This window comes from Motacilla alba, chromosome 7 (genome assembly GCF_015832195.1).
Source record: "Motacilla alba alba isolate MOTALB_02 chromosome 7, Motacilla_alba_V1.0_pri, whole genome shotgun sequence".
Lineage (NCBI taxonomy): Eukaryota > Metazoa > Chordata > Aves > Passeriformes > Motacillidae > Motacilla > Motacilla alba.
The window spans coordinates 35282998-35303369 of record NC_052022.1 but is presented as its reverse complement, the minus strand read 5'-3'; the positions used below and the strand labels follow the sequence as shown (position 1 = coordinate 35303369).

Sequence of the window (20372 nt, the reverse complement as noted above, 5' to 3'; positions counted from 1 at the left end):
CAGATTTGTGGGCTTTTAGGGGGAAAAAAAGAGCAGCAAACAGAGTCATTCATATCTGAGGAAATGTGAAACACTTATGAGAATCTGCTGGAGTTTTATGAGGAAGCTCTCAAAACAAATACGTGAGTATGCATATACGTATATAAAAGTTCTCCCCAGATATTTTGCTACAGCAGCTGAGATGTCCCACAGCAACTCACAGGCAGTCGGCTCGATCCTGGAAATCAGACAGACTGCAGACGTCTTGCACGGACACATTTCAACAAGTAAACAAATGCTGCTTGGCTCAGAATGAGTTTACAGCTTGAACTTTCTCATCATTTCTCATCCTCAGAGAGGCCAGGATCGTAGGTAAGTCTCTGAAACGTTTCCATCCGCCTTCCCTCACCCCAAGTAAATAATTCACACCTACCTGATCAGGCTGGATGTGAAAGCTGAGAGGGGTCACAGGCCAACATGGACTGAAAGGTTAGAAACAGATTAGTGAAAGCAGTTCATCCTAATCACGTTTTCGGTGTTGACTCACGGACAATCCCTTTTCCTCCACCTCCCATCGCAAAACGGGAGCGCGGCAGCCCAGCAACCACAACATGAGAACTGAGCTTTAACCCGGCGCCGACGATTCAGAGGGAGCAGGATTCAGGCGGTCCGGAGGCTGCGATGCCGCGGAGAAACCCCGGTGCCAGCAGCAGAGTCATCGCGGCGAACTTGGGCTGCATCTCCTCAGGTCTCGGGGCGGGCGGGGGAGAGAAAACAACCCATCCCTGTCCCCTCCCTGTGCCCGGCGGATCTCCTGCGGCTCCAGCTTCGCCTCGGCGGGGGAAGGGGGGGAGCGATCGCGGCTTAGGCGGGAGGCAGGCGGGGGAGGGCGGGCGCAGGAGCCCCGCGCCCGGCGGGCGGGCAGCCCCCGCGCCCCTCCGGGGACTCCCCGGCCCGGGCGCCGGCCATGCCCGCGCCGCGCAGCTCCGCTCTCCCTGCCTGCCCTTATCGGGATTAATTTTGGTTTTAGGAGGGTGGTGGTAAAAAAAAAAAGAAGAAAAAAAAGAAAAAAGATAGAAGAGCCGGGGGGGAGGGGGGGGGTAAAACCCAAAAAATAATGCAGGGGCGGGGCGCCCCCGCCCCGGCCGCTGCTCCCCCTGCCGCCGGCTGGGGCGACGGCTCTGCTCAGACCTGCCGGTCCCCCTCAGATCCAGCGGCTCCCGTCAGATCCGCCGGCTGGAGCTCCCCTCAGCCCGGTTCCCCTCAGATCCACCGTCTGGAGCCCCCCTCAGCCCGGTTTCCCTCAGATCCACCGGCTGGAGGCTCCCCTCAGCCCGGTTCCCCTCAGATCCACCGTCTGGAGCTCCCCTCAGCCCGGTTCCCCCTCAGATCCACCGTCTGGAGCTCCCCTCAGCCCGGTCCCCCCTCAGATCCACCGGCTGGAGGCTCCCCTCAGCTCAGTTCCCCTCAAATCCACCGTCTGGAGCTCCCCTCAGCCCGGTTCCCCTCAGATCCACCGTCTGGAGCTCCCCTCAGCCCGGTTCCCCTCAGATGCACCGTCTGGAGCCCCCTCAGCCCGGTTCCCCCTCAGATCCACCGTCTGGAGCTCCCCTCAGCCCGGTTCCCCTCAGATCCACCGGCTGGAGGCTCCCCTCAGCCCGGTTCCCCTCAGATCCACCGGCTGGAGCTCCCCTCAGCCCGGTTCCCCTCAGATCCACCGTCTGGAGGCTCCCCTCAGCCCGGTTCCCCTCAGATCCACCGGCTGGAGCTCCCCTCAGCCCGGTTCCCCTCAGCCCAACTCCTCTTGGCCCCGCTCCCCCCTCAGATCCACCGGCTGGGGCTCCCCTCAGCCCGGCTGCCCTCGGATCCGTGGGTTGGGGGTTCCCTCAGCCCCTCCGCTCTCTCCAGCTCCGGCTCATCGCCGCTGCCCCGGCGGTGTCCGGGAGAACATCCCCCATGGCTGCATTGTGGAAACTTCGCCTCATCTTCCCATAGGCGGCTGCACCGGGGAAGGGGCGCCCCGGCTCCTGTGGCTCCTGCTGCGCTACATTAAAAATCAATCTCCTTGCAATTCGACTGCGCCGGCATTAGGCGTCATTGTAAAGCTGTTTCTCCAGAAACCACTAAAAGAGAGATTCTTGGTGTTGGGGAAAACACGGTGACAGCAGGAAGAGGGAGAAATAGAGGGGTTTATTCGGATAAAATGCTAAATAATACTCCGTTTGGGCGAACATTCCCCGAATAATGCAAACACGAGCTACGGAGCTATAAGCCCTCAGTGCTGCTGTCAGAGCGCTCTCGTGGAAGGCGATGGGGGCCGCGTGTCTCTGTGCCAGGTCCAGAGGCAAACCCTGCCATCGGCACCCGCGGACAGCAGGCAGTCCTCGCTGTGGAAGCGCACGCAGCGCACCTCGACCCCGGGGCCGTGCAGGACGGAGAGCTGGCCCACGGCCAGGGACAGCACCTTCACGGAGCCCTCGCTGCTGGCCAGAGCCACCAGGTCACCTGAAACACACGGCAAAGGCATCATCGAGGTTGGCAAAGGCTACAGAAGAGAGCGGTACGGGAAGTTTTGAGATGTTGGCTTTAAGGAGACTCACATGTACTCCTGTTTTCAGAGATAAATTAACAGAAAATTGGACGGATCAATGACAATGAGATTGGATTTTGGAGCGATTAGGCCAGTCTGGAGACTTCATGTTCTTTTCACAAGGAGCCTGGCTACTTTGACAGAATCACAGAACCTGCTGAGTTGGAAGGGACCCACAAGGATCATGGAGTCCAACTCCTGGCCCTGCACAGGACACCGAAGGGTCACACCATGTGCCCAAGAGCTGTTGTCCAAACATTTCTTGAACTCTGTCAGGTTTGGTGCTGTGACCATCCCTGGGGAGCCTGTGCCAGTGTCCAACCACCCTCTGGAGGAAGAACCTTTCCCTAATATCCAACCTAAACCTCCCTGACACAGCTTCAGGCCATTCCCTCGGGTCCTGTCACTGGTCCCCATAGTGATCAGTGTCTGCCCCTGCACTTCCCCTCACAAGGGAGTTGCAAACCCTGGTGAATCGCCCCCTCAGTCTCCTCCAGCTGAACAGACCAAGTGCCCGCAGTCACTCCTCACACAGCTTCCCCTCAAGGCCCTTCACCATCTTTGCTGCCCTTTGGATGCTCTCTGATAGCTTAATAATTTTTTTATGTTACAGTGACAAGAACTGCACACAACACTCAAGGTGGGGCTTCCCCAGTGCAGACCAGAGCAGGACAATCACTTATATTTGAATACAATTATTCAGGAACAGATTCTGAAACACAGACTGAGCACCAGAGGAGTAGATACTTCATTAATACCCGGAGGTATCAACATCAGACCATGCTTTTGACACTGCTTTTCTTGTACCACTCTAAGACATGAGGATATGAGTTTTCAGCTGAATTTTCAGAAGGTCAGGAACCTAACTGTACTGAGTGCTTGCTCCCTCATATCCTTATGGAAAAAACTGTATTTAAATCCTTAGTATAGAACAGGGTTTAACAGTAGAAAAAAGAAAAGAAAACCTAAAAAAGGTTCTAAGGAGTTCTCAGTTTCCATGTGCTTTTTTTTGCAAATCAAATGGACACAGTTTTCAACACTTGGAAGGAAGCACAATATGTTTATAAGTTTATTACCTTCCTGCTTAAATAAAAGCAGAGGTAATAGCTGGTAAGTGATCTGCTTGAAGTGCCTCCTACTTACCCAGCATCCAGATAAAGATTATCCTTTAGAAATTAACTATAATAATCATGAGTTTCACGTACCAAAAGAAAAATCAATACATTCATTTCAAATCTGATGTGGCCCTTACAACAATGGGATCACTGTACTGTCAGTCATGATCTTGGTCAAACACCTTTTTCTATTTAGAGCAAGTTCAATACACCCTGCGAGTGATTACAGCTCTTCTTACGTATCGAGATTTTCTCTCTGAAAGCAAAGACATCACCAGCAGAAGAATAATTAATATTGACACTGACCAAGTCAATCTGGCACCAAGGTCATAATTTTTGGGAAGATTATGAAAAACAGGAGACATTTTTCTATTTTTAGTAACTCGGGTTATTCACCAAATAGCCCATGGGAACATACTGTCCAACAGACGTGAGCATGGATGAATTTATCTGTTTTAACACTTCAGGGCCCTGGGTGTGCCTATGTGATGTACAGTTTATCCAGGGAATATGTTGTCCCTCTGTTCAGACTAGGTCATAACAATGATGCTGTCTGTTCTGCTCATGAAGATCTGATGGCTTCATTTCGCCATTTATCAAAAGAAACACGTAGCCTCAAACAGCTTACAAAGGCGCTGAGAATATTTAACCACAACTTATGCTTAGTGTGGTCATGGATATTTGTGCAAGAAAAGGAACTAGCAAGTAGAGCTAACCATGATAAATATGCCCTATTTGCAAACCTTTACAACTACCCGGCTTCTTCATCTAGAACAAAGCCTGACACAGCAAAGATCTGTAGGATGGATTAGAGTGTCCAAAGCAGCAGATGTGAATATTTATTATAAACTCTCCTCCAGCAAGTCTTTGCTGACAGAAGCATTGCATATGGATTGCACTTGCAGCGAGACTCTCCAGGCAATCACTGGATGACTTCTCCAGGAGCCAAACAAATGCCATTTTGCCTGCAGCCCTGACACCACAGCGGCTGGGCAGGGGGTTAATGTCACTTCCAGCTTCTCAAAACCAGTAATGAACCCAGTTGTTACAGAGAGGGACAGGCAGGAGAAAAGATCTGGACAGCTGCAGTCCACTTCCAGAAAGTAAGGGCAGGACAGAATGACAACCGAGACAAAGCTTCAGCTCCCTGGGTTGAGCAGGTCAGGGGCAGACCCCAACCTTGCATTTTTCTGCACGCTTTGCTAGGTGAGTCACATGCCTGATGCAAAACCGTAGCACTCATCCTGTCAGTCCATGCCAGTATTCTGACAGCCCTGGGAAACGACAAAGCCAAGAGGAAAATAGAGAGGGTCAGTACACACCAGCCAGCTAAGAGGTGCAGCAGTAGCCTGCACTGCCTCCATTGCTGGGACTCACTGCGGAAAGGATGGAAGTGCACTTGGCAGCCCTGGTGAAGAACGATTCATCTCACAGGAGTTTCTCCTTGAGTTAGGGTGTGTTACTATCACTGACCATGACACAGCCACCTCCTGGCTCAGCAGCAGCAGGATGCACAGGCAGATGCATGCGAGGGGGAATGCACAAAATGACAACATCTCATTTCCGTCACCCTTTATGTCAACACTGATCTACGGGCTCATAACAAGTTGCTCATTATAATGTAAATTTACTCCCTCCTTCCTTCCGAAAGGAGATGTTTCATTTTGGGAAGAGGGAACAAATTGTGTTTTATTGCTCTTTCAAAATTTTTTCCAATTAGGAAAGCAAACAAAACCTACTACATAATTGTGATGCAAAGCTGTATTTTAATGAAGGATACTTACTTGTCACTAACAAAGGCACTTTGATAGAACACTGGGGGAAGATAAAAGCCTGAACAGAGGTTGTTCTTCATACCTTTGACCAAACTGTCAGGTGGGGCTGGTCTATGTAAACTCACTGAACTGAGCAGTTCGGCTGATTTGCATTGAAATGAACAGATCCTGCTTAGAAGATGCAAAGTCTCCAAGACTCTGACCTCTAGATCACACAGCTTCTAGATCTCCAGCTCACAAGGCTTCCAGAACCTGCTCTGGATCTGTTGGTGCACTTGGCAACATGAGGAGGTAAAGTGAAGCTTTGCTCTGGCTGGCCCCACGCCAATCCTGAGCTCAGCCTTCCTCCTCAACCTGGCAGACAAGGAGTGATGACAAAGCACATTGCCACCACAAAGAGACCCTACAGTAGCAGCCTTTGTACTAGTCACAGCTGATTTGCTGTTGCCCGTTGCTAAACCCAAGTACTAATTTTTCTGATGGACCCCTATTATGTCCTTAGAATAACATAAGCTCTGACCATCTGGACACTCGCTTCAAGAAAGATGCACTGAGTTGGAAAAGGTAAAGAAAGGTAGCAAAGCCAATTAAAGGTACAAACAACTTCTGTGCAAGGAATCCTTGAGGGGATGACAGCTTAGCCAAGAAAAAACTCTGTGCATTAAAATGTACTTGGCTGATGGTGCTTACTCCATGTGTAAACGTCAGGCTTCAGTCCTTCCTTGGGGTTCCACAGAGAGATGTGGAGCCAGGCCAGACCCAGATCACACCCCAGGGGATGGTGAAACACAGAGTTTCCATGAAAAATGTCTGCATCCCACCTCACCTGGGAGCTGCAGAGCAGCCAGAATCTGGAATCTCTGGACAGTCACCTTTCTGCTTGGACCAGGATGAATTTATTCTCAGGAGTCATTGCAATTTCAGCTCTCTTTTTTGCCCGGCACTGGAGTTAAGAACTGCTGTAGGTTTCCAGTCCCAGTGTCCTACAGGGAAAGCTCTGTTCTTGTCTCCGGACTGGCAATGCTCTTCCTTTCAGACATTGATTAATTACAATGCAGTGCTGTTGTTTGGGCTGGAAATACATTTGTACTTAAAACAATAAAAATCATCCATGCCCTTCTAGAAGAACTATTCCTGCTACTAAAACTGTGTATCTATATTGTTTTGAGACCAGAGCTGAACCCTAAAATCATTTAGTATCTCAGAGACACTAATATTTTAGTAATTTTTTTTTTTTTACTTTTAGGATACATACCCCACTCTGGAAAAGGGGTTAAAGTTAAAATTAATTATGTTGTATGCAAATCTGTTCTTGTACATTTTCCAAATGTACATAAAATTATGGGTTTGATAAAGACCGTAGCCATAAACTGCCAAAAGCAGGAATCTGGCCAAAATCCCACCAAATTTACTGGAGTGTCCATACTGACCTAAACATGTGAGCCAAAAAGCAAAGTTATTGCATTCAGTGAGGCTCAGTTGTGTTAGATATAAGTAAGCAACCTGCTTTTTCACATCTGCAAAGAACTTTACATACCTACGGAAAGGAATCCTAAGGAACCAAAGCCCCTCCTGTGAAATCAGTATGAAATCCATCTCCTAATTTGAACTGGTGGATAAATTTAAAATAGGGCAGGCGTGTTGAAGCAATCTAATTTGTTACTGCATTTCTTCAAAAGACAGAACTAGACAAGATTAATTTGCTGGGTTGATGGTTCCAAATTACTTGGGGTAAAAGGAACAAAACCTTTACTTGTCAAAAGACAGTTTGACAATTTATATTTCATAAGAGCTTAACAGAAATCACAGCCATGATTACTGTCTTCCCTGTACAATGAATTTTGAGTGAAACCTTGCCAGGACCACACCACACACTGCTTTACATGTCCAAACAGCTGCAAACTGTGACAGTTTTGGAGCAAACCATCACCACTCCTCACTGGTGAGCCTTTTTATATGCCCATTAAAGCATTTAACTTTTCTTTGGGCAAATTAATTTACTAATTCTGTAACGTCCCATTATCAAATCCTCTGAAAAGTTCTGTTGTAGCCTGCCAGTACTTCATGTTTCTGGAGCAGTCTAGCAGCTTCTATGCTAATAAAAGAGTGTTGTAACAGAAGTCACAAACTCCACAGCTCCCCAAGCACATCAGGCTGAGACATTCCTCCTGATAACTGGCACTGATTGCTCGCTCCCAGTAACATTTTCCATAGACTCAGCAGCTCAGGTGAAGTCTTCTGCTCAAAAAATGGGGCAGAACAAGGACAGTGACAGATCAAACCCTCTCCTCTCTGCTCCAGCAGCTCCTCCTCTCACAGACAACAGAGCAGTCGAGGAGCAGGATTTAGGCAGTTGTTTCTAGTAAAAGTACAGCAGTTACTTGAGACTTCCTTGCAAATAATTCTGATGTGATAACTTCCCCAATTTAAAAATTACTTGCTCTGCCTAACTATAAGCAAAACATCCACCTTCAAAGACAAACACAGCTATTTCTGGGTTTAAATTAAAAATAAAAAATCTTGCATGGATTGAAGAAATTCTGTTTATCATAACTTCATACAGAAGCCTGAGACCATTCCTGATGGCAGAGATGAAATAACATATCAAAGAAAGAAAGCAAGAAAAGCTTTGATCAATAGGGAAATGGTTTTTATACACATCAGAACCAATTTAAAGAATTCTCTAGGATCAATTTAGATAGACAGAAATGCTTCTCAGCATTTATTACCTGTGGAGGGAATATTGATCCCATCCATTGATTTCTCCTGTGCATGTAGAGCAGCATCTGGTTTTGTTGTGTGGGTTTTTTCCCAAAGAAAGATGACCCAAAGTGGAAGGTATCAAGAAACTACTTATATTTTAAGGACTTACATTAATGGTTCAACCAATGTCATTACTCAGAACTTCTAAACTCTGTTCAAGAATAGTCAGAATGTAATTTAGCTTAATTTTGGCACATGATTGTTAGTCAATGGAATATGTTTAAAGATAAGTGGGGTTTTTTTGAACCTTACTTACCAAAGGCTACCACTTCCTTACGTTACACATTGCATCAAACATATTTTCTTTCCTATTCCCTTTTTGAAAGGGCCATCTCTTCATGGTAATGTTACAAATTGCACAGCCCTAATGGATTATATTCCCTCTGAAATTAGGTCTTTTGTCATTACTGGAGCTGGAACCACTTGCACCTTCATCAGGATCCCTCAGCCTGGAGTCTCCTAGGAACTGGGCACCTCTCAAGTGAGGTGTGAAAGGTAAAAATACCCAGTCACTCCCTTTAGTAATCTGCCTAACAGTTAATGTGCTTGCATACATAAAAGTAAATGGAATATTTACAAGGGCTGCAAACTATGATTGCAGTGGCTGTAGATAAAATTCTTCATTAGTGTCACACTAAGCAGAATGTTATTTACCAGGCAACTGATTTCAACATATTATAGATGGTGGACAAATTTTTTTGTTCTATAAATAGCTTTCAACAAATGTCACAACTATCTCTTGTCACTATGTTTTGCTTAGGAATGCAATTTTTAGACATTATTATAAGTCCTCCATTCTCAAATATGAGTAAAACCTCCTAAATATTCTTGTGGAAATAATGATGACCCCCATCCTCCCTTTGTCTTCACACTCTGTTTACATCTTTCAAGGGTCAGGGCATGGAATAATAATCTTGAGCAGTTTGTAATTCACTTGCAGCAATTAACTAAATATTCTCAGTTAATGAAGACCAAAAGGCAAGCTGGGAAAGAGAGAAGACGTCCAAGAATCTGCTGATAGAGGTGTTTAATACACTGGTACCAAAAAAACATCCTTTTGTCATTCTCTCCAGAGACATTTTTTTTTCCCCTTTCTCAGAAGTATTTAAATAGACATAGGTTTGGCAAAGCATATTAGGGAAAATTAGCTCATCTCAGAGTGCACTTAAGCTCGTGACTCACCGTACGCGTGTGAAGTCATCCAACCCAGTGCAATCACGCCCTCAAATGAGGCAGGATCAGGACACCCCAAACAGAGCCATTGCTGCAACAAGGACTTGCAGCACAAGGTCTGTGAGTGAACAAACTCACTCCTTGTTTGGCTTTCAGCAGGACAGCAACAGTCAGGCCTCCTAAACAGAATTGCAGCTTTTTAGGCTGAGTAGGGCCATAGGGTGCGGGTGTCTTAGACCCAAGTATCATAAAAAGGTAATAACAGGAAAGTCAGTGCAGAGAAGTTTCTCAGACAAATCATTCAGTAGAAATTTACAAAGCTGGAAAGGGATTCCCCTGGAACACAGAATGACCTCAAATTACCCAAGCAGTGTGTTAGCAGAAATTCAATTCACATCTTTAAAAATCTGCATGTGGAGATTTGGCCTGGCTGATAAATGAGTGTGGGGTGGGATGATGTGGCCTGATGCATTTCCCTCCAAAGAGTAAAGGCAAGGAGTGATGTTTGGCTGATGGAAAAAGGGGACTTCTCTTAACTTCTCACTCTGTAGAACTGTGACCTAGATGAAGGGGCATTATTCCTGGAGCTTAAACAGATCTCAGAACTCGACAAATCTTTTTCAAGCAAGAAATCGCCAGAAAGTTACTCAGAGCAAAGAAAGCATTTATCTGATAGAAGAAAATCCTTTATATAAAAGAACTTAAAGCCTTTTTATAAGGATTTCTAGACCCAGACCATTACTGTAAAGCTCCCTTTCAGCTGGACTTGAGCTTGTTTATATTACATTTTAGTTGGCCTTTTTGGTAGCGTTTTGGATTTTTAAAGTAGCTTCAAAACAAAGCAAAAAGTATTAAAGCAGAAACTTTTGAAGCAGAGTCTTCAAGATGTCAAAACCTTTTTGGATGTGCTAATGAGGCATGTTGAATACATTAAAAATAATATCTTGAGAATAAAAGGAAAATACCTTCTTGTCTAGGACTGTTTTTTTAAAATGAAAACGTCTGTCAGAGCAGAATATTTTTATGCATATAATAGAAAGGCACTTGTCTAGCTTTCAGTGCTACCTAGAATACCTCTATGTGGGCACGTGTGTAGGTCTGCGTTTCCAGGGGAATCTACCTTGAGGGAAAAAACTGATGAGGAAGGACCAAGCCATGCTGGCAGAAATCCTCAGATCGCTACCAAGTGCAGGACCTCAGGCTCGCCAAGCTGCTCTGAAATCAAAAAATCCCAAAAGGCAGCATTTGGCTTTTAAGTCTAAACACCACTGAAGGGGAGGTGTTGAGTGACACTGCATCCACAGGGAGCTGCAGTAACAGGCTGGCTGAGAAACTCCCGAGAAGGTGACATCAGTCCTGGTGCTGCTGCAGTTGTGCTTGTGCTGCTCAGGGCAACAACATGACAAAAATGTCACATTTTAAGAAAGCAACAGAGGAAAAGAGGGAAGATCAGTATCATCTGATGCTCTTCAAAAAGGAATAAATCACCATAAAATTATCTGCAGGAGTCGCCAAGCTGAACCTCTGTTTGCAAAGAAACTTTTTATGTGATGGCAAATGCTCCAGAGCACGGTTACTGTTCACATTCAGATCTTGTCTGAAGAACAAGCTTTTCTCTTCTGGTAAACTTATATATCGGAAGCAGCATGCTGAGTATTGTACTGCAAGTAACACTATCTCCAGAACACATTAGCTGTTTTCTTGGTGCTTCAAGAGTTGCACTTACATTAACTAAAAACTTTCATTAAGAAAAATAATACTTACTGATGGGCTAACTGAGAAAAATTAAGTCACAGCAAAATTTCTGTTACCACAAATTGAAAATTATTCTAGTTTCTGCTACAAGTGAGGTCCCTGAATACAGATTTGGATGCACAAAACCATGCTTTCCTCTGAACTTCTTACTTGGCTGCAGCTGTATGTGTTTTAGGGACTGGTATGTCTCACTTTTAAGAATTCCGTGAAGTTGAGCGGTGTATTAAGAGATGAAAAATTCCAGGTGTGTAGGAACATAGCTCTGACTAATGGAAGCACTGGTTTAAAAGCATTCAGAGAACAGAAGATAACCTTTGTATTAATCCTCTGCTCCTTCTCCTTCCTCTACTTTGAGATGCCTGCAGTCATTCAGTTAAAGCCTCCCTGATCCTCCTTCCCTTCTCAAGCGATAAGATGGATATGCTTGTGTTACAGAAGATGAGACTGGGATACGAACACTGATTTATTTTTCCCTTGGACAGCATATGCATCATCCTTTCCATTAACTCCAAGGGAATGACCAGATGTGTAATCACTTTCTGACACAGAGGGGGATTCATCTCATCTGACCTTGCCATCCCACAGTGGGTTCAGTTCATCCAGGCTCCTTCTGCAGCTACCAGGGAGGAAAACTCCCTTTTCCCAGGAGCTGCCCTGCCTCTCTGAGACAGCAGGTGTGCTGACTACAGAAGGACCTCCACAGCTCCTCCTCATACAGCTCAGGCAGGGTGACACTAAACCCCATGCAGGACTTCCAAACAGGCACCTCAAAGACATTTTAAAAGAGAATTCCCTAACTTGCACTGCTGGCAGATGTGTAAACCAGAGCATCTGCAAATATACCTAGGCACTGTATCCATGCAGGGGTTTGAATACCATCGAAAGCCAGACTTCCACAGGCAATGACCTCTATTAAACCCAAGTCTTAATCATTTGGTGCAACTCCCATGCTGTGGCAACAATCCATAATTTCAGTAGCATTTGATGGCAAGGCAGATCATGTGCATCGTCAACATTTCGTAACCCTATTAACTCTGAGATAATGGACTTGTCTCTGCTATATTTCTAAGCTTATTGGAACGGACTGTAATTAGCAATTCCTTTTTTTTTTTATACAAATCTCTTGACCCCCAAAGCCAGTTCTTACACCACAGCTAATAACCACTGCAGGTGATCAAAGCCTGCGATGGAGGTGGGACACAGACCTGGAGCCAAACTTCAGTTTACTTCCAGAGTTTAAGCAAGAGTCATGAAAACTACTGCTTCAGAGAAAAAAGCACTTTTAAGGGAAGGTAATATTTATTTTGCTTTGCCCCAAAATGATCTGCTTAAGTCCTTTACCTCTGAATATGCTCCTTAAAGAGAGGTTCAGTTTCCTTATGAGTCCAGACCAGAGCAGCTCTATATAAACATTGTGGATTCCTAAGGCTTTTTACACTCATCAGTCTTTCCTAGCAAATAAACAGGAAACACTTCTGTTTTGTCCTTAAAGCTAGTTTCTTGTTATCATTATTATTTCAAGCTTAGAGGATGATCCAATGTATGTGGATTCTAGTTTCTGTCAAGCCAAGTCCTTTGTTACACAGTTATCCCAGGACAGGGAGGCTCATGTGGGGAGGGCCAAAACCCTGCTGGAAGTGGCTGGGAAAGCCAGGCTTGGCTTGTGCCTCCAGCTTAGCCTGAGGTTCCCCTCCTGACTGTGCAGTGTCCCATCTGTAGTAGCTGTCTGGGCATCTTCTCTGGTGACTGGAAAGAGATGAGTGGCATAAAATGTGCTCTGCACATCTGCACTCTCCATTCACCCCATGGCTAGCTTGAGCAAATGATCTCATTTTCAGGTAGTCAAAGAGATGGGGCTCAATGCCACCCTTCATCTCAAACTTCAGCTCTCCCAAATCAAGTTGGGTTTCTTTGTCTGTTTGTAAAACTTGCAGGAGAAAAAAAAAGAAGGAGATTTTAAATCTTAATCAGTGCAGCCTTCATATGTTGCCTACACTATCACAATGATACAAGTGAAGCAGCTTTGCAGAGTAGCTTTTATCTTTCTTCCACATTACAACTAAATAGTATTTCACCATGGTAGTAAAACCAGACAGACAGACACACAGGAAGACTCTGAAAACAAAACAAAAACACCAAAGTAGAAAACTGGGCTTAATAATATCTTCTCCAAGTGCAAGCTCCAAGAGTCTCCCTTTAACTTAAGCATGTTATTGTCAACAGTGGCATCGTTGTTCAGCTGTTCCCTTAAAAACATTCCTATTACTGTCATCCCTCAGGTTGTCATATTCACTGCCTTGACAGCACAAACACTGTGCAGTAAAATCTGTCAGAGAGGCCAGTTGATTTCCTACATCTTCTGACACTTGCAGGTCTTTAATATCAGGCTGTCAGAACACCTGAGAGAAAGGCGGGTGCTTCCCTGCTCAGGCTGCTGCTGTGACTGCCATCACACATACTTTCATCGTTAGCCTTACACTACTGGGAAATCCTGACTCTTATGCCCTCGGAGTCCCATGCCAGGAAATGCTGCTGGCAGAAATCTCTCGTAGAGGTTAGCTGGCTCACTAACCCATGGAGTTCTGTACGTAAAACCAAGCCTTTATGTCTTTATGTTTTACAAAGCTTGTACAGTATTTTCTTAAACTTTCTTCTGTGACTTTTTTTTTTTCCCCCAGAGGGGAGCTGTAGTAGGTGTAGCAATTACTCAGTGACAGGCGTAGGGGAAAGTCATCTGCTTAAAATAAACCCCTCTGTGCCAGGACCCTTTTGTCTTTGGGTGTACTCATGGAGCAGATGAGCTTGGTGGGCAGTGAGTTTTCTGCAATGCAAAACTCCTTTAATTCAATATTAAAAGGAAACTGAGAGAAGCAGAACACGAGTAAATCAGACCAGAACAGTCCCTGATCTTTAACTGTTTATGGCACTCCCTTTACAGAGATGAGAGCATCTATAATCCTGATCCTGCTCGGATGTTGTCCCCTAAGTGACAGTGAACTAAGTGTTCCTGGGCAAATAATTATCCTGGGATACTTGGATACAGAGAAAAATAAATGAAGAGCTGTTAAAAAGATTTTATAGCCCCATGATCAGGGTGCTGCTGAGATGTAGCTGTCTCTGCTGCTACCAACAGCCCAGTTCATCTCATGGTGTGACACAGTGTCACAGAAGCCACAGGGGCAATGGATTTAGAAAATCCCATTCCAAGAACAAAGAGTGTGGTGAGCAAAGCATGTAATTCCACGTGGTATGAGTCAGGTAAGCCACTAGGAATGACAGATGAACGTTGTGTAGCTTTAAGTGACTGTATTGACGCTCCAAGTGTTTCTGCTCACAGAGAGGAGAACAAAAATTTAGGTCTTTAGTGCTTTAATTGCAAAAGAACACGTGCTGCAGGAACCTAATAACTTTTTTGTGTGTGAATCCACGAACACCCCGCAAGGGCATTACTGGAGAATCAACAGAGTTGTGGCTGAGGCAGAGGTAGAACAAGTTTGGAGATCAGTTCCAATAAGTGCCTTGCTGCCCAACAGCACAGTTCATTTAATTTCCCTGGGCCTCAGCTTTCCATCTACATCCGAAACCTGAATCACCACTTTGTTCAGCTCATCACTTTAGGCTGACTGGGGTGGCAACTCCTACAGCTTGTCCAGTGAAACCTCTGGGCATTCTTGAAAAAAATCATAAATAATCACAGAATGGGTTGGGTTGGAAGGGACTTTAGAAGCGGTGTAAGGCAGCAGCAGATCCCCTGGCTCTGTGTGCACACAAGGCATCGAGTGAACCTTGGGGGATAACACACAGTCTCACCCCCTTGGGCTGCCCAACGCCCCTCACCTGTCCTCAGGGCATGGCCAAGGCTGGGCAGGGAGCGTGGGCTGGGCTGGCTGCTCCTGCCTGGAATGGATGCTGCTGTGGGGGTAACAAACGCTGTCTGTCACCAGGGCATTTATGACACTAATGCTGAACCGCTGGACAGCATCCAGTAAAAACCTGCAGTGAGGTAACGGGACACAGCTAGAGAGTGCTGAAAAGGAATCTCCAGCTAATGTAGCTCTGATGGTTTTGAGTCTACTTAGAATATCTTGTAATAGTTATTCTTGTAATTGTTAAATAAACAACAAAGGTAATTGCAGGGTACTTCAGTCTCTTTGCAGATTTATGGTGCTTTGAAGGCAGCTCCTTGCAGTGCTCCCTGCCAAGGTTTTCAGCGGGGTTAACGCTTTTGACTCCTATGCCTTAAGTGTCTGAAAGATATGAATTGTGTTTCACTCGCTGTTCTGGACTGACTGGGACATTGCTGCTTTTATTCACAGCCAAAAAATATTTTTAATTCTTTATGGATTATTCATGCCTTGCCTGAGAAGCCAGCATAGGTCAAGTCTGAATGAGTTTGTCTTAGACCCTGCAAACTGGCTGCTCTTTCAAGCCTAAGTCCATGACGTGCAATGGTTTCCAAAATTAAAATGTCCTATTATACCCAAGTAGTTTCTGATATATTCGATTAAGATATAAAATCTAACTGTGAACCCCTTGAACTGTGTTCCTTTTCCTTGAACTTGCCATTTGCAATCCTACTGATTGCTTGGAGATGTTAGTTGCTCTTTCCCGTGCTCACAGAGCCAGTTACACACAAAAATTGTGGCGGTAGGGCTTTGTCAGTCCAATCCATCCCCTTCCTGGGACTGCATAAGCATGAGCAGTTTAAATTATTTTCATTGAAATCCAGGTTACCAAAGCAACCCTGTCAGATAGAGGCATTCACCTTTCTCATCTGCTGGATGACTCTGGCTAATACTTAGGCTGTCATGGTCTCCAAAAGAAGGAAGACTGCAATTCTCCTCCACCACCATATTATCTTTTCTCATGGATTTTATATTTTGGCAAACCTGCAATGATAGGAGGTAATTCTAGCTTGTAAGATCGGAGAAGAATTGAATGCAAATCCCAATGCATAGATTTCATAGCTAAATATGTAATCTTCTGCAACTTCCCTGCCTCCTCCTGATTTACCAAAAAACCTGGTGAATACTTTGCTATTTTCCCTTTCTTTTGAAACATAGGTTTGCTCTAATAGCTCTCTTCCAGCAATAATTTTCCTTCCTCTTGTACTGAAGCTCAGCACCTACCTGCAGATGTTGTTCTCAGTCCAGCCTGCTTCTTCCATGTCCTCTTCTACACCCGTCCAGTTCTTTACTCCACACTCCTTATTCTTCACTTCCTCACTTGTGCCTCAGGTGGTCCCATGGCCATCCATCCATCCATCCATCCATCCATCCGTCCATCCATCCATCCATCCATCCAATCCTTTCCCCACTTACAAGTCTGCACTAAACTTGCTTTTCTCCTGACACATTTCCAACTTGAAGCACTGGTTTGAACTGGTTTTTTTGTTTGTTTGTGATTTACATGTTCTTGTGACGATTTCCAAATAAAATCTTTGTCATTTAGCTTTCTAACCAGCATATCAACACAGCCAGGCTCCTGTAACTCCTGGATTACTAAATCATCTACATGACTATCCTGATGAGTCAAAAAATGATGGTATGGAAAATCACTTAGAGATTCCATCCTCCACAGAATTTTAAATGCCTTCTGAATTATTCTTAATTAGTAAGTAGCTTAATAATACTGTCCTGACATAGTCCTGTGAGGAATTATAGGAATTAACCTGAGCTGTTACTAGGCACAATTTTCCTTGTCAGAACACGAGTCTTACTCTCACAGTGCCACGTGTTTTGGGCCAGCACAAACCCAGGCCCTGGCCAAGAAAAGCTCTGGCCCCATGGTGGGACAGAATTATCAGCCACATCTCACCAAAGAAACTTCAGCTTCGTCTTTCTTCTTCATTTATACACAAAGAATTCAAGCAATGATGTTAGGGCAGAATCCCAGATCTTATTTTGAGTACAGGGAAAGCTGTGGGTCCCATTGTATTCCTCCACATTGGGAGAGCTTTTGCTTTAATTATGACCTTGTACTCCTGGGATTCTGTCCCCGTGGATACAGATCTCTTTCATCTGTACACTCAGGTTGATTCCCTAATATTGTTAATGTTTGTTATTAACTTTTAATAACCTCCACAATTCAATTGATTTGAAATTTCCATTAGACAATTGTGTCTGTTCTTTCTTTCCACTGCGAGTCCAGATCTCTGGGTTAAAGCTGCAAATGGATGCAGCTTCAATAAATGACATTTGTTTTAAAACGGGGCTCCCGTCTGGTCCTAGCTTCTCAAAAGCTGGAAATGCTTGACTGAAATTCCAACTGCAGCAACTACTGAAGGGAAAAGCCAGGCTCCACTTTCATATCCAACCTCTCTCTGAGTCTCAGTACCCATCTATCTGTCTGTCTGTCCATGTATATGTATCTCCACGGGTTTGATTCAGACTGAGTCCCTGCTTTCTTTATGTAATACTTTAGCCAGGGAGTTGGTCTGGTTTCACAAGAGCTTTAGCCACATAACCAAGCAACCATGCCAGGCTGCATAAATGGAATTTCAGCAAGTACTTCTGAACAGAACCTCTCCACCAAATTGTTTTTCTGTAATTGAAAAATGTCTTTCAAATGGAACCACTTAGCATAGCTCTGAACTCCATCCAGGATGGTCATAAACTGCTGCTCACTGGCTAAGGCCCAAGATTTTAACATCAGATACAAATGCAGCAGCAGATGCCCATACTGCCAACACCAAAATCTGGCCTGATGAGCTCCATTTTAAAGGGTTTGTTCCTTTGTTCTCATTTCTGCTTGTAAAATCAAGGAATGCAATGAAAGCAGAGCTCAAATGAAATATTCTTTGGGAAAACCTAGCATGAAAACTCTCTCCAAGCCAGGCCTCTGATCTGCCTCAGTCTTATCCCAAATAACCCAAACAGCTTGTGATGGAGCCTTCTCCAGAATTCCATATTCTTTATGAGCAACAAAAGAAATATTTATACTGAGGTTATTTTAATATGAGGTAAAGATACTGAGGGCAAGAGTCTTAGTATCAGCTTCAATTATTTTCATCAAAGCATCCCAGGCAAACAATTTCAGCATTTCTTCCCTGATGTCTGCAGGGGATCACCTTTAGCTTCTCACTGCACCCCTTTTGATGGGCTCCATTCCCCAGTTACACCAATTCAAACTTCTTTCTCCCAAGACATCTTACTCCCTTAGGTACTTCATCCTCTCATTCCACCTGCTTAGCTTTCAGTGCCTCATTTCCTGATTCAGCCAGCAGTTTTTACCCCCAAAAGCTCAACAACCCAAATACTGATGCTTTCTGCAAAACATAGAAGACTTGAATGAGATCAACTGAAACCACTGGTGTCAAATATAATGTTTGATGTTCTTTGTGCTCTTGGTAGTGGCTGTTGAGAGAACAGCCTTTCATGAGACTTGCTGCACATTCAGACATTTGAACAGCACAGACACTGCAGTGGATTCACAGGTAGAGATGCAATGAGCCAAGAAGGCAAGAGGGATGGGAAAAATGCCTCTTGTATCAAACTGATTATTCTTGTTTCAGCCCGACACCTCTGTAGGCAGCTGCCGTGCCACCACCTTTACCTTCACTCCATGCTCATTCCTGGAGTACAGCTCAGGCTTCCAGAATTACCTGGGGCACCAAAGTCTGAGATTCTGCTGAAAGCTGTTTCCATTTGGCATCCAGCCCTCAATTACATTTCTAGCATATAGATTATATTTCTAGAATATGTATCATATTTCTATATTTCTCTACCCCTGGTGCACTAAGAACTGCCCCAGTCCCATTCCATGAGCAATGCTTCCTTGGAAAGATGAACGACTGGCCTGTCCTCGACAACAAACAAACAAACAAACAAACAAAGGACTTTGGAGCCTTGCAGCTGGTAATCAAGTAGGAAAGAAATGGAAGTTCCAGAAAGGGATCCAGCCGAAGGAAAATCCTAGTTGCTGTATTTACTGCAGCTGTTCCCAAGCTAGTATGTCTGGGATAACAAGGATGAGAATTCCAACGGACAAATGATAATGACTAGAAATAATTTGATATTATCTGTTTCTCTATCCCTACTGTTGGAGTAGTTTGTTTCTCAAAATTTTGCACCACAATAAATCACTGGAAAATTACTGATTAAATCTGAGGTCTTAAAGACATGAAGTATTTGTAATATCTAGTATGAGAAAAGAATTTAACTCTTAGAATCTACTGATTAACATATAATTCATGTGATTACTTTTATTGTTAGAAATACAGTTTAATTTAAAGATAATCTTCTAATCCACTGTATTAAAAAACAATTATGGCAAGAGTGCATTAACTAAGAATCAGTTGCCAGAGACAAAACAGCTCCAGGACTTTATTAAAACACACTCATGTGGAGGTGACTGAACAACCGGGGAGGGCATCGCTTAATCCACTTAATTATTTAATGCAACAGGATTTTATTTGCTAATGAAATTAATGAAATTGTTGGATACAGAACACAGGCTGGCTAATGCACGCCCACTACGGCATCACAGGTCCTCCTCCCTCTGTCTGCAGACACTGGGGGTGAGGGGGTTGTGAGCAGCATCAACACTGAGAAAGGCTTCCCAGAAACCTTTGAAATGGAATTTAGAAACTGAGATGCAGGAGGAAGAAGCATTTGTAATTAAGCCTTCCTGTGCACAACACCACAAAGCTTCTGCACACGCCTCTGGCCTGTATAGGTTGCATTGATGCATTTAAGGAAAGGTAGAATCCTAAAGTGTAAAGTTTTAGACAGGAGGGCAGAATCTCTTCTCAATTAAGGAAACCGGGGGAAAAAAACCGAAAGAGAAGCCTACATAGACTGAACTCCATTGTTTTGGATGCTAAAGAGAGATTCTACTTAAAAATTAAAATCACATTTTCCCTTAGTACCGAATATCAATAATTCAAATACTTCAGTCAGCAAAAACGATAGAGTATTGGATCTGCATGAACAGAAGAAGTCAATGGCACATTCAGGATTAGAACTTGAATCTATTTCTCAGAACACCTCCTTTTGAAATTCTCTTTGTGCTACATGGATCAGTTCCCATCACTCCGGCTGCCTCAATAGGATGTGTAGAGTAAGACTTTAATTCCCCTGAAAGACCCAGGCATATTACAAATTATTAGCATCCTCCACTGCCTGTAAATGAAATTCATATACCTATTTGTGTTCTGCACAATTGTATTTCAATCTTGATTTCACTGGTAACTTGTTTTGTATTTGGATTAATTATTTAGTG

General features: G+C 44.3%; 2 protein-coding genes across 5 annotated transcripts in view; both read right to left on the bottom strand.

The window, feature by feature from the left end:
- The window catches only part of VWC2L (von Willebrand factor C domain containing 2 like), a 45726-nt gene extending 44805 nt beyond the window's left edge, over positions 1–921 (bottom strand). For all 3 annotated transcript variants that reach the window (XM_038143350.1, XM_038143352.1, XM_038143351.1), the window contains exon 1: positions 413–921. The gene's annotated coding sequence lies outside the window, so the exon portion shown is untranslated. The remainder of the gene's footprint in view (positions 1–412) is intronic.
- A 1310-nt stretch (positions 922–2231) lies between these two features.
- Positions 2232–20372, bottom strand: part of SPAG16 (sperm associated antigen 16) — a 365639-nt gene continuing 347498 nt past the window's right edge. For both annotated transcript variants that reach the window (XM_038143348.1, XM_038143349.1), the window contains one exon: positions 2232–2484. In XM_038143348.1, the coding sequence (XP_037999276.1) occupies positions 2267–2484 (218 nt within the window). In that variant the 3' untranslated portion in view covers positions 2232–2266. The remainder of the gene's footprint in view (positions 2485–20372) is intronic.